This window comes from Herpailurus yagouaroundi, unplaced genomic scaffold, assembly GCF_014898765.1.
Source record: "Herpailurus yagouaroundi ecotype Mexico unplaced genomic scaffold, PumYag 162477, whole genome shotgun sequence".
NCBI lineage: Eukaryota > Metazoa > Chordata > Mammalia > Carnivora > Felidae > Herpailurus > Herpailurus yagouaroundi.
Genome location: NW_024423203.1, coordinates 14,155 through 29,384, shown reverse-complemented (window position 1 = coordinate 29,384; position 15,230 = coordinate 14,155). Strand labels below are relative to the sequence as shown.

Below are 15,230 nucleotides of genomic sequence, written 5' to 3'. Positions count from 1 at the left end.
ACGACAGGAACGAGACTGTTGCGCTTGGGACTGGAACGCTAAGGGTCTTTCCAGGTCAGTGCGGATGCTTGAGGTGCTGGATCAAAGCAGGCACTTTTAAGGACAGCTGCATCCGGGCGCTCTTGCCGCAAGCTGTCCTCCGAGCCAGGGGTCCTTAGGTAGGAGGTTCTGGGTGACTTTGGACGTCCGTTCATGCTTGGTGTAGGGACTGCTTAGTGCCGGGCCTTGCAGTTTTGATCTTTTCTTCTCCCGGAGCCGAGTCCTCTGCTGCAGCCATGTTACGCCAGATCTTCGGTCAGGCCAAGAAGCATCCGAGCGTAAGTTCGTGACCCGTTTTGCAGTGTTTTTACTTGTCCATTCTGTGTCCAGCTGCGACTGCCTCGGTTACCTGGGGACTTCCTCATTCACAATTATTAACCGTTCTTCGGGTCTGGACCTTGGCTCACTTGTGATATTCTCTTAGTTGTCCCAAGCCCTTGAGTTCTGACCTTCCACGCCATGCATTGAGGGGTTTGGGCTGGCAGGCGGAAGGTGAGGGATACCTTGGAGGAAAATAAGCCAGTGAATGTTGGAACAGTCGGGTGGTTGCACCTTCTTGTAAGTTGGTCCGACCCCGGGGTAGTGGTGCGTCGTGTGGGTTAGAGATCAGCAGGTCACGTTTCCTGTTTGTTATGCTGTCTCTTAAAGACCTCTTACGGCACTGCACCACCAGGCCTTGTAGCAAATACAAATGTCTGTAATCTTGGACTTCTCGGTTTGCTTGACGTCTTGAGATTTTGGGGGAGCTTGGTAGCGCAGAGGTGAATCAGAGTTGTTCTTTTTTGTGTAATTTTTTCCGCAGCACATCAACGTGCTTTGGTCCTAAAACCCAGTTACTCAGTCTTTATCTTAAACCCATTACCTAACTACGAATTAAGCATGGTGGTAATATGTCTTCAGAAATTTATGCCTGTAACCGATGTTTGTCATAGGTATGTTCATATTTGGTCTATTTATTTCACAGAACTTATGTTTTTCATAACCCCTATATCAAGGCAGGCCAAGAAGTCGTTTTACAAGCCTCGAGATAAAGGAAGCTGGGAAATTGAATGAGAACGTGTATAAATATTAAGAGAGGTGGAGAAGACTTGACATATCTTCCTGGAAATTTAAAAATTTGAATCTAATTTTTCTCCACATTAAACCAGAACCCTCTTCACGTCTTTTGGAAATTTCTTTTGAACATTTCTTTCTTTTGAACACAGTTAAAAGAAATCGTACCTCAATTTAAGGTCTACCTTTATTAAAATTTTAAAACAAGGTAGAAAAATACCATTTTGAGACCTGAGAATCATTGTGTAGGAATTAACTCTAGCCTTTCTTTTATCAGTATCTAGGTATTTGAAGCTGGCTATTAATTCTTGCCTATTTTGTGTTTGGTTCTAGTTGATCCCCCTCTTCATATTTATTGGAGCGGGAGGTACTGGAGCAGCACTATATGTCTTGCGCCTGGCATTGTTCAATCCAGATGTCAGGTAAGTGCTTAAAAATGTTTAGTGGAACTTTGATGGTTTATTAAGCTGGTTTGGGAGCCACAGTCTTTAGGGAGGCAAAAATCAAGTAGTAGAAAAAGCCTGTTTTATAGGCTTCTATAGGAAGTTCAAATCCTGTTGTCATTTTCTTTTCCTGGGTCATAAAATTGTCTAAATGTCTTTGAGTCTCATTTTTGTCATCCGTAAACTGCTAATTATTTGGAGAATTCTTGTGAGAATTGAGATAACTATTTTTATAAAATACTTAATCAGAGTTGCTGATGCATGTAAATGTTTTTTGTCTGCTTTTCCTCAATAAGGAATGCTTCCTTTTGAAGTTAAAGAACCAACATGCAACAAAAAGATTGATGTATTGTTATTCTGTACTTTTCTATATATCACTTAGGGAAAACCAAATGAATTTTCTTTACAGTTTTTAATGTTTTTATTTATTTTTGAGAGAGAATGAGCAGAAGAGGGAGCAGAGAGAGAGAGAGAGGCAGAATGAGAAGCAGGTTCCAGGCTCTGAGCTGTCAGCACAAAGCTGGATGCCGTGCTTGAACCTACAAACCACGAGATCATGACCTGAGCTGAAGTCAGCGCTTAACAGGCTGAGCCACCTAGGCATCCCAAAAATGAAGTTTAAAGTTTCCTGTGAGAGGAATAGGGACAAATACACTGCCCAGGAGGCTCTCTGTTCAACTCTTTTTTCTAATTAACTACATGGGATTGCTAAATAGAGTCTATCTCTGTTTCAACTCTACTGAAAACAACATCATACTCAATCTAATAGAAAATGAGATCTATTCAAAATATTAGCTCCTTAGGAAATAGAAAATTATTTTAAATAGTGTTTTATTACTATAGTAGTTAATAATGTTTGTTTCTTTTAGTTGGGATAGGAAGAATAACCCAGAACCCTGGAACAAATTGGGTCCCAATGATCAATACAAGGTAAGCTATAAAATTGTTTCAGAATTGCTAGGAAGTATTTTAATACGTTTTCTCATGTAGTAGTGTTGTTTTTTTTTTTTTTGAAATTGGATATACATGTAAAATTCCATTATAATGAACTTTGAGGAAGTGCTAGATTGTTTTGTGAAATTAAAATGGCATATTTCCCTAGCAGAAATTTTTTTCTAAGGATTTTTTTATTCACAGACCTTAGACTCTGGATGTGAAGTTAAGATAATGCTTTCATTCTACTGATTTTATGGGCAAAAGAGGTGATAGAGCTATCACATACCATTTTCTTAGATCTTGAATAGTCTAGTACAGTGTTTTCAAACTTCAATGTACATGGGCCTCAACTGGAGAGGTGGTTAAAACACATATTCACCTCCACGCCCAGAGATTCTTATTTAGTTGGTCTGCTGTGGAGACTAAGAATTTGCATTTCTAACAAGGTTTCAGGTGATGCTGATGCTACTGGTCCATGGACCACACTTTGAGTAGCACTATTCCAGTGGATGGTTTGGTTGGCTGTTTTTTCTTGTTGGTATGGTTGAAATATTTCAGGGGAGGGTAATTAGGAAGAAATGAAATTGGTTGAAACTTAAATTTTACCATGAATCTTCTAACTAAACTTTTTAACGTCTTTCCGAAAAGTAATTTGTGGAACTACTCTTTCACAGAATGAGTTCATTGAAGTTTATAATGCAATATTGTTGACTATAATTCCTGTGTTGTGTATTCGATCTCTAGGATTTATTTACTAGTTGCAAGTTTGTACTCTTAAGCAACCTCTCCCAATTCCCCCATCCCTGGCTCCTGGTAACCACCATTCTACTACTTTTACATGTGTAGCTTTTTTAGATTCCACACGTAAGTGATATCATGCCTTATTTATCTTTCCCTGGTGACTTATCTTACTTAGTATAATGCTCTTAAGGTCCATCTGTGTTGCCACAAATCTGAGACCATTTATTCTCTAAATATAACCTTCCTTATGTGTCAAAATTTTGCGTACAAAGACTAACTCTGGAAATGTTAAAACCAAGGGCAGCTTTATTAGGGTATAATTCACATTCCATACAACTTAACTATTTAAAGTGTATAATTCACCACATGCACTTTCCTTGGTCCTTCTACCAAATTGTGTATTAGAGTCTCTGGGTAGGTGTAGTTCAAAAAGCTCTTCAAGTGATTATGATAATGAAGGCAAATTACCAGTGCCCTGGAACATGATAACACATGTCAGTATAAGGACATGTGAGTTGGAAATGGAATGTTGCTGCAACAAAAATCTAATTTGTTTGGCATGAATGGGCTGAGTAGCCATGACACTTATTTCAAGTCTGGAAAGATGAATCATTATGTAATGGCAAAATATCTGATAAAGTATAACCTGCTGTAACTTGGAAGGTAGACTGTGTCTAAAGAAGTTTGTTATAGAAAAATATTTTGGAAAATAGGATGTTAGTAGACTGGTTGTATTTGCCAAGAGATGAACTTGTAGAAGAATTGGGCAATTTGCAAGCAGAAATAAAAGGGAACAAAGTCCAGAAAATAAGCCCAGAGTGAATGAAGCCTGCTACTGCTTCTAAATGCAAACAGTGAAGTAAACTAGATTATTTTCTTTATCATTCACTACTCACCTAAGAAAATTGGGGTTTGGGGTTTTTTTGTGTTTTTTTTTGTTTTGTTTTTTTTGGTTTTTTTTTTTTTTGCCTATTAACATCAGGTTTAGCCTCATGACTGGAAAATCATCAGTGAGGGGACATGATATCTCCCATCTCTGAACCAGTGTGTGGTTCCCCCATTGTTCTTTGTCATCTGACCTGAGACCAAAATGGACATGTAAGAGTTATTCATTCAGCCCAGAATTGCAATGAAGAGAACATGAAGCAGTCAGCTTACAAATGGCATATAATGCAAGTGAAACGTAAACCTTTGTTGTTGTAAACCACTAAGTTTTGGGGGTTATTTGTTGCTCCTTTGCAAATCTAGCCAAATGTAGACAAACACGAGGACTAAAATAGGATTTAATCATTAAAGACCCAGCAACACTTCTCACTTGATTAAATGCCCCGAGCCATGATCAGAATATTTTGTGCCTTCCCAGTTACTGTTCCAGAGACCTTCAAGGTAGCCACCATTAAATGGAGAAAAGGAATGGGGACATGGAAGCTGAAAACTAAAACAGTTTTGAAAATTAACTCGTTACTTCAACAGAGAATTTTGATGCTGACACATGGAAGCAAAAAGAAGCAAATACATCAGAAGCCTACTAGTTTTGAGAAAATTGGCAAAGATATTATGACCTTTCCACATTGCATGAGTATAGGGGTTTGATCCTGCTTCTCATTCACTGGGGAGTCCTATAACTTGATCTTCAATTGCGTCTTTCGTAAAGTAAGAATGAGTAAGGCCGTGATAGTTAAAATAAACATAAAGCATTGTGCCCGGTGTCTGGCATCCATTAGAAGAACCCAATCAGTGTTGATTTTCTTTATGTATAGCTTGTAGTTCTTTTGTAGTATTCTTTCTAATTTTGTCAACAATGTTAAGGGTAGCACACAATTAGTTTCTTTTAAAAAAATCTCGTTTAGATTCAGTTACTTCATAATACTGTCAGAACAAAGATCATTGCTCTGGGTTATTTGCACTTAGCTGTCTATACAACTTTGTGTATATCTCAAGGATAAGCTTTACAACCTGAGAGTTTTTCTTTTTTAAAAAGCTTAAGTAAAATAAGAATTTTTCAGTTAGAAATCAAGAAGTTAGGGTATGTTTGGAAAAATAAAGAAAAGGGTTTGAAGAAATAATAGATACAAATTTATGAGCTGCTTAAAAACCCTGAAGAAAGTGTTGATGATTCTGCACTTTTAGTTCTTTTGGAGTTAAATAACGTGGTCTCCAAGTAATTAGAACACAACCTCGTCAGTGTTCTCTAGCACAGGAATGAGTAAACCCAAGATTATAGCCTTATTTGAGCTTATGTTTATATCCTAATGTTTTCTCAGTAGACACTCTAGAGATGTTTAAAATACAAATCATTTAAAAAAAAGTTATTGGAGAGGCAGTTTTTTTCTAAAGCAATCATAGATTTATTTCTAAAATTAATTTCAGTTGAATATAAGGAAATTTTTAGAAATTACAGGCTTCCAAATGTGTATTATTTAAATACAATATGGTTTTGAAACAAAAATACAGTATTTAAGAACTTTCGTGCCAGAAGTGGTCAGATGGTCAGATTTTGGTGCAATCTGGCTTAAGAAATTAAGGGAACATACTAACACTGTTCTTTTGAGGTAGATTGAATATTTTTACCTTACCAAAATCCTTAAAGGACTGGAATTTCAGTGTCTTTCTTTGGATGACTTTTATATTGTTAAATATCTGTAATAAAAATTCATGTCTGTAATTGTTACTATAGAAAGCTGAATAAAAATAATTCTAAAACTTCTGTACCATCTCTGTGTATTTGATAGATTATCTAAAATATCTTTTTTCTTTTCCAAGTTCTACTCAGTGAATGTAGATTACAGCAAACTGAAGAAAGAAGGTCCAGACTTCTAAATGAAATGTTTCACTATAAAGCTGCTTAGAATGAAGGTCTTCCAGAAGCCATCCGCACAATTTTCCACTTATCCAGGAAATATTTCCCCTCCGAATGCACGAAGTCGTGTTGATGTATTGTGTTGGGGTTTACACTGACTAATAAATATCTGAAACTTGATATGTGTCACTTTTTAATGCTGAAAATCTGCTTTCAACTTTATAACTAGGGTGTAGGAAATAAACTTAGAATTTAAGGAATTTCTTGAGTTTCCATCTGTTTATAATTTGAAAAGAAGAACTTAAACTGTTCAAACATTTTTTACTTTTTGTATAGGCCCTTGGTAACTTCACTAGAGTATATTTAACAACTGAAAGTGGATATTATGCAAAGGTAGATTGGGAAGAGTATTCAAGTGTCTTTGGCATTGGCAAAGTGGAAACATCTGGATTTCTGTTACTGACAGATGTCAAAGTATGTGCAGTTGTTAATGATTTTTACCATGGCAGTCTTTATTGTGAACATTTTCAAGTTTATCAGAAATTGTAGGGGCGCCTGGGTGGCGCAGTCGGTTAAGCGTCCAACTTCAGCCAGGTCACGATCTCGCGGTCCGTGAGTTCAAGCCCCGCGTCGGGCTCTGGGCTGATGGCTCAGAGCCTGGAGCCTGTTTCCGATTCTGTGTCTCCCTCTCTCTCTGCCCCTCCCCCGTTCATGCTCTGTCTCTCTCTGTCCCAAAAATAATAAATAAACGTTGGAAAAAAAAAAGAAATTGTACTTGGGTCTGAGCTCGTGGCCATTTTGTTTTTGCTGTGCTGGCGTAATCACACAACAGACTGCCTTTTTTAGTTCCTTATCTTCATGAGATCACCAAACAAAGTTGCATTTAAATACTGATGTCTTGTGTTAGCATTTATGTATATTTGATGAGTTGCAGTTTTCAGAATTTGCAAATGCTTCCGGTAGACCCTTGAAAAAAAAGGGAGCCAAACAAAATTACTGAATTTCACTTCTTTGAAGTTTATTAACTCAGCCTGATGAGGTTTTACCCTTATCACTTCAGTAAAAATGCTTCTTTTAAGGTTATCGGATGACCTCCATGTTTCTAATTTCAAAAGTCAATTATTAGTAATCACTTTGACCTAACATTTAATAGCTGACATAACTCTTCCTTGAAACATTCTCATCCTGTAGTCTCTAGAACAATATACTTTGTTTTCCTTTATGTCATTGGCTTCTCTACTCGGTTTCTTAGTGGTACACTTTCATCTTTGCGACCTTTAATATGGGATTGCTCCAAAGGAAAAACACTTAGGACCTTTTCCCTATCTGTAATCTTCATCCAGTCTCATTTTCAAATACAATGCTGTAGATGTCCAAGGTAATTTTTCAGCCCAGATGTTTTTCCATGTGTATGTGTATGTCTGTGTATGTATATGTATGTGTATGTATATGTATATACACATACATGTATTCTATATGGATATATCTATACACTCAACTTCTCCATGTGGATGTCTAATAGGCATTTTAAATATAACGTGTCAGTTCTGAATTTGTGAACCTCTCAGACTCTACATCTACAATCTTTAGCATAACTCTCAGTTCTGAATTTGTGAACCTCTCAGACTCCACATCTACAATCTTTAGCATAACTCTTTAATCATATCAGTTTATAGGAACACCATTCTTCTAGTTGAGGCCAGAATCCTTGGAGTCTTAACTTTTTTGAATACCCTAATATATCATTAAGTCATGTTTGTTCTACCTTCAAAATATACCCAGAATTTCGCTGTTTTCAACAGTTCCTCCCCTATCACCCTGATCCTAAGCCGTTGTCAGCTAATTTCAATTACTAAAATAACATCTCAACTAGTTTCCCTCTCTAGTTCTCAACACAGCAGCCTAAGTGATCTTTAATATGTAAGTCAGAATATGACAATCCTTTGCTCAAAGCCCACCAACATTTTCCCATTTTATTCAAACGCTAGATATTTCAATCTGACTCCTCTTTCTGTTGTTCTCTACTCACACACCTCCACCAAATGGATTTCTTTGATCTTCATATCATGCATATTCTTGGCACAGGGATCTGACCTCTGGTTTAGAATTTTCTTCCCCAAATATTGGCAAGGCTTGCTCTCTCACTTTTTCTAGTCTTTCTCCAGTGCTACAGTGAAGCCTCTCCAAAATTTTGCACCCTGCTTCCACCCTGATCACTTTGTATCTCTTCCTATATTTATGACCATCTAAATATGTAATTGGCTTACTTATTTTGTTTGAAATCTCTCCCCTCACTAAAATTTAAGCTCCATCAGGACAAGTGTTTTTGTCCATTTTGTTATATCCCTAACACTTTATGGTGGCACTTAGCACATAGTTGGTGTTCAATAAATACTTGGTAAATGGATACATAAAGGGTCAGTTGATTAAGCATCCAGAACAGAGTGTCTAGTCTTAAGTGGACACAAGTGACTCAATGGAGGCAGAGAATCAGAATTAGGGATGGCAAAACACCTTTTAACAAAAGCGCTCTGAACTGTGCTCCCTCATCATCACCCCCAGTTTATAATTTTTTTTCCCCAGTTGATAATTTTTAATAGGTTTTTAAAATTTCCAACTGGAGCATTATGCTTGTACTAAAACAGCATCTCCTATTCTGGAATTTGAAGGTTATTTTCTTTCACAACACTGCAATCAAGATATCAAGATGAAAGGAAAAGAAGTACAGGCACAAATAAAACCAAATAGATCCTTTTTTTATTTAAAAAAAAAAAAGTCCTTGAGTCCCCGATACCATAGTCATCATTACCAAAACTATCCATTTTTTCTTTCTAATTATAAGTTAAAATAATTCACAGAAAATATATATCTAAGGCTTTTTTTTTCATGGTGTAGAGAATACGTTAGATGCTATTTGTAACTGCTTTCTCAAAAATGCTCAAGTGTGGCATTCAGAACCCCATTTTGACAAATAACAGTTACTGTTCAGTAAAACAAACCATATACACTAATTTGAAGTTTAAATTTCAAATCAAACAATGGAAAACATTTATTATATATATAAATTATATGTACATTTACTACACTTCAACATTTCCCATTGTAAGTTTGTCCCTTTCCTCTGGGGTGGTTGGTAGAATTCATTTTTGGCGGGAATCTCTACTTCCCTTGGTTATGCAAAAGGTAATGAAAAAAACAAGAGAGGGTTGTAAGAGGGCATTTTATAACAGAATGAAACTAATAACAGTAATAGACATTTTTCAGCTAGGAACCACACTAAGCTCCTTACATGTATTCATTTATTACTAGTTACAACATTGTATGGCAGACTTACCACTCCTCCCCCACCTTTTTTTTTTTTTTTTTGATAAATTAGGAAATGAAAGCATAAAAATATGCCCAAGGTCAAACATGATTAGGAAGTGATGGAGCCAGGATTTGAATCCACAGAATTTGATTTCAGAATTCATTCTCAGAACCCTGTAGAACTGTGTCATAGGGTTGTCTTCAGATTTAAGTAAGATATTATATGGAAGAAGCATAGTATATTTCCTAGCAGAATAAACATTACTTATTAGCTATTGTAATTATAAACCCTGGAGTTTATTTCTTCCTTTCCTTCCATCAGAAACTTTAATGCGAAACTTCTTAAAAGCCATGTTATATAAAACTTAAAGAAAAATACTATTTAGTAAAAGCTTATCCAGTTACCACCAATCTGATCAGATGATCCTGTATTGTAAATATCTTTGATTTCAACATCTGAACAAGGTGGACTACCTTTTGTACCAGAGCTTTAAGACTTAAGAAGTGGTGTGATTTATGTCTTTCACTAAGTTTGCTAAAGCAGTGCCTATCAACATAGCGTGCCATGCTAATGTTCCACCCTCTCTGGTTTGCATTATGACTCAGTGAATTAAAATCTTGATATGCAGGTCATCTCTTCTAGGTTGAAAATGATACTGAGTTACTTCATGCCCGATACTGAAAGAATTCTTTGATGCTATATGAATGGTAAATAGCATCTGGAAAAAATCCTTAAGCCTTGCTGTTGTGTGTGTGTGTGTGTGTGTGTGTGTGTGTGTGTGTGTGTGTGTTTAAATCTTAAAAGACAACAGCTTATGTACTTTATAATATTGTTTTCCTGTTTGTTCCTAACCAGAAAGGAGCTAATACTGCATAAGATTTTTAGACTCCATATTAATTCATACTAAGTGAAGATACTTTGCAAACTTAATTTGTTTTAAACTGTTCAAAGAGTAGTTTATCCTTCCCATTTATCTGGTGTATTTAAACTGCTTAAGTTACAAAGCAACTTTGTTAGATTTCTGTAAATTGCTTTAATTCTGTAATTCTTATAAGGATTTTGTCTGATGTTCCCTCATGATTTCTTGTAGCAATGGTGTGCTGGTAAGTGCTTAACAATCAGCTCTCTGGGACAAAGAATCCTGATTTTTAGCAATTTTTGCTGGTTCCTGTTACTGGCAGATTAATGCCTTTCCCCTCAAAGTAGTCCACGTCCTAATGCCTGGAACCTAAGGATGTGTTAAATTACATGGCAAAGGAAAAGTAAGTTTGCAAATGAAATTGATATTGCTAATCAACTGACTTTAAAATAGGGATGTTTATCTTGGATTATCCAGGACTCTGTATAATCAGAAGAGTCCTTAAAAGTAGAAGAGGGAGGCTGAAGAAGAAAGTCACAGGGAAGTGTGACTACAAAATAACAATCAAAGAAATGCAATGTTCCTGGCTTTACAAATGGAAAAAGGGGCCATAAGCCCAGGAATGTAGGAGGCCACTAGAATCTGAAAAATCTGAGGAAACGGATTTTCTTAGAGCATCCAGAAAGAAATTCAGCCCAATGAGACCTATGACAGACTTCTAACCTACATAACTAAAATACTAAATTTGTGTTGTTTTAAACCATTGAATCCATGGTAATTTGTTGTAACAATAATAGAAAAATAATACACCCACCATGGCAGGGTTCAAGGTACCATGTTGGTGTTACTGATCACAGGTTGGGAAAAGATGAGAACATTCAGCTCTTAGGAACTGATGTGAACTGGTTCCCACACACCACTGAGTGGATTCAAATAGAAGTTTTGTTCATTTTCTTCTTATATTTTATGGTAGAATAATAAACTAGAAAAAAGTGACTAATAGAAATCTCTTACTATCATTAAGCCATTTCCTAGTACTTACTTTTTCTCTGGCTTTTTGGCAGCTGGAAGGTAGCTGCAATGTAGGAAGTGAGCAATTGGGGAGGGGAAAGGATATGGGACAGGATCATCATACTGAATAACTCCTGAGATGGCCTTTTCATGTGGACTGTGGTACAAATGACATCCCATGGAGTTGAGCAAAATTAAGTCTCTAAAATGGTTTTAGATTTTTACACAAACATGAAAACTGCTATTCTTTGATCAAGTGTTTTGTTTTTTTTTTTAATTTTTGGGGAGATACTAAAGTTTTTTTATTTTTTTAATTAAAAATTTTGAATCATGTAGGAAAAAGAGTATGGGATTTGGAGTAATATATAACTTGAGTTTAGTTCCTGTCTAGCCAAAAGACCAAAAAGAAATGCAAGAGAGCAAAACACTGTAACAGAAATGAAGAATGCCTTTGATGGTCTCTATAGAGACTGGATATGATTGAGAAAAAAAACTCTGAGCAAAGGAATATATCAATAGAATCCTTAAAAACTGAAAAACAAGACTGGAAAAAATTAACAACATCCAAGGACTGTGGGATGACTATCAAAAGTGTAACATGCATATAATGGAAACATAAGAAGGGAAGAAGGAAAGGGACAAAGGAATATTTTAAACAATAATGATTGACAGTTTGCTAAAATTAAGGTCAGAAAGCAGACCACAGATCCGAGAAACTTGAGACACCAAGCAGATAAATTCCAAAACAAAACAAAATAACAAACAAAACCCAACTTATTATTTTCAAACTATAGAAAATCATATTTAAAGAAAAAAATCCTGAAAGAGAAACAAATAAATATGTTAAAAAAGGAGAGTAGAGGGATTCACATAGAATGCTCAGTGAAAACCACAAAAGGCAGAAAAAGAGTAAGAGACAAAAATGGGAACAAAGAACAAAGGCAACAAACAGAGAACAGTGGCAAATATGTAATACATTATTCCAATTATATCAATAATCACCTTGAATGACAATGATCTATATGTACCAATTAAAGAGATTGTTGGAGTGGATCAAAAAACAAGATCTGGCTATATGTTGTCTATAGAAGGACATATAGATTAAAAGTAAATGGATGGATAAAAGCACACCATGCTAACACTAATCAAAAGAGAACAGGAGTAGCTATAATAACTTCAGAAAGAGTAGATATCAAAGCAAAGAAGGTTATCAGGGATAAAGAGGAGTGTTACATAATGATTAAGGGGTCAAATCTACAAGAAGACATAATAATCCTTCATGTGTATGTACCTAACAATAGAGTGTCAAACTATATGAGGCAAAAAGTGATAGAACTTCAAGGAGATAGAGATGAATCATCGTAGTTGGAGACTTCAACACCCCTCTGTCAGATATGGACAGGTCCAGCAGGCAGAAAATCAGTAAGGATATAGTTGAACTCAATAACACTATCAATCAATGGAATATAATTGACATCTGCATAATACTTCATCCAGCAACAGCAGAATCATATATTTTTCAAGCTTACACAGAACATGCAACAAGACAGACCACATTTTATAACATAAAACACACCTTAACAAATTTAAAAGAATAGAAATCATGCACTGTCTGCACCAAGACCACAATGAAACTAGAAATTAGTAACAGAAAATGAGAAAATACCCAACTAAATGGAGACTAAACAATACACTTCTTCTTCTATTTTTTAAAGTTTATTTACTTATTTTGAGAGAGAAAGAACATAAGTGAGGGAGGGAGAGAATCCCATGCAAGCCCCACACTGCCAGCCCAGAGTCCAACATGGGGCTTGATCTCAATTGTGAGATCATGATTTGAGCCAAGGTCATAAGCTGGTCACTTAACTGATTGAGCCACCCAAGTGCCCCTAAACAATACACTTCTAAATAACATATGAGTGAAAGAAGAAATCTCAACAAAATTTAAAAATATTTTCAACTAATGAAAATGAAAATACAGTGAATCAACATTTTTGGGATGTCGTGAAAGCATTATTAAGGGAAATTTATACCACTGAATGAACATACTAGAAAAGAAGAAATATTTTAGTAATCTAAATTTCCATCTTAGGAAACTAGAAAAAGAAGAGAAAATTAAATCCAAAGTAAGCAGTAGTAAAAAGAATAATAAGAATTTGAACAGAAGTCAGTGATAATGAAAACAGGAAATCAATGAAACCAAAAGCTGTTTCTTTGAAAAGATCAATAAAATTGAGAAGCCTCTAGCCAAGGCAGCTGAAAAAAAAAAAAAAAAAAAAGAGAGAGAGAGAGAGAAGACACAAATTAGTAACATCAGAAATGAAAGAGGGACCATTACGACATATCTCAGAGACTTTAAAAGGATATAAAAGAATACTATGAGCAATCCATGAATTTGATAATTTAGATGAAATAGACCAGTTACTTGAGCAATGCAGTTTGTCAAAACTCATATGGGAAGAAATAGACAATCCTAATAGGCCTATATCAATAAAAGAAATTGAGTCAATAATGAAAAACCATCAAAAGCAGAAAGCACCAGACCTAAATGTTTAATGGTGGTGGATTTCACCATTTAGGGAAGAATTATACCAATTCTCTACACTGTCTTTCAGAGGATAGAAACAGAGGGAATAGTTCCTGACTCCTTCTGTGAGACCAGAATTACCCTAATAGGAAAACCAGAAAAAAGACGTTACAAGATAACTACAGAGCAATATTTCTCATGAACTTAGGTATAAAAATCTTCAAAAATATTAGCAAAATGAATGCAACAATGCATAAAATAATTATACCAAGTGGGAAATATCCCAAGTATGCAAGTCTGGAGCAACATTTGAAAATCAGTTAATGTAATCCACACAATCACATCAAGAGGCTAGTAAAGAAAAATTGCAGGGGTGCCTGGGTAGGTCAGTTGGTTAAGTAGTCCGGCTGCGGCTCAGGTCAATCATGATCTCAAGGTTTGTGGGTTCAAACCCCACATCAGGCGCTGTGCTGACAGCTCAGAGTCTGGAGCTTACTTCATATTCTGTGTCTCCTTCTCTCTCTGCCCCTCCCCTGCTCACGCTCTGTTTTTCTCTCAAAACTAAATAAACGTTAAACAAAAAAAAAGAAAAATTGCATAACTCTATCAGTAGAGGCAAAAAAAGTGTTTGACAAAACCCCTTGGTAAAAACTTCATGATAAACTCTAAGTATCTAGGCTACAGGGAAATTCCCTCAACTTGATAAAATTTGTTGCAAAAAACCTGTAGCTAACATCACACTTAACAATGAGAAAACTTTCCTGTTAAATCAGGAACAAGGCAAGGATGGCTTCTTACCACTCATTTTCAACATCACCCTGGAAGTCCTAGCTAAAGCAATAAGACAGGGTGCCTGGGTGGTTCATTCAATTAAGTGTCCAACTCGGTTTCACCTCAGGTCATGATCTCGCTATTTGTGAGTTCAAGCCCCACTTTGGACTCTGTGCCATTGCTGAAGAGCCTGCTTGAGAGTCTCTGTCTCCTCTCTCTTTCTGCCCCTCCCTTGCTTGCATGCTGTCTCTCTTTTAAAATAAGTAAATAAACTTTAAACCAATAAGATGATAAAAGGAAAGTAACTTATAACAATTGGGAAGGAAGAAATAAATACATTGTCTTTGTTCACAGATGACATGATCACCTATGTAGGAAATCTGAAAGAATCTACCAAAATGTCTGGAACTGATAAATGACTATAGCAAGGTTGTAGGATCCAAGGTTAATATACAAAGGTCAATCATTTGGGGTACCTGGCTTACTCAGTCAAAAAAGCATATGACTCTTGATTTTGGGCTTATAAATTTGAGTCCCACACTGGGTGCAGAGATTACTAAAAAAAGTAAGTAAACATAAAGCATTAAAAAAGTCAATACGTTTCCTGTATACCAGCAATAAACAAATGGAATTCAAAATTAAAAACATAATACCATTTACATCAGCATCCAAATCAAGAGAAATGTTTAGATATAAATCTGACAAAATATATATAAGATTTATATGAGAAAATCTATAAATAC

General features: G+C 35.8%; 1 protein-coding gene across 1 annotated transcript; it reads left to right on the top strand.

Moving 5' to 3' along the window:
- The first annotated feature begins 156 nt into the window (after window positions 1–156).
- LOC121026789 (cytochrome c oxidase subunit NDUFA4) lies at window positions 157–6,192 on the top strand. Its single transcript, XM_040469566.1, has 4 exons — window positions 157–317; window positions 1,426–1,514; window positions 2,405–2,465; window positions 5,976–6,192. The coding sequence occupies exons 1-4, from the start codon at window positions 276–278 to the stop codon at window positions 6,030–6,032; spliced, it is 249 nt and encodes an 82-aa protein (XP_040325500.1). The 5' UTR covers window positions 157–275; the 3' UTR covers window positions 6,033–6,192.
- The last annotated feature ends 9,038 nt before the right edge of the window (window positions 6,193–15,230 follow it).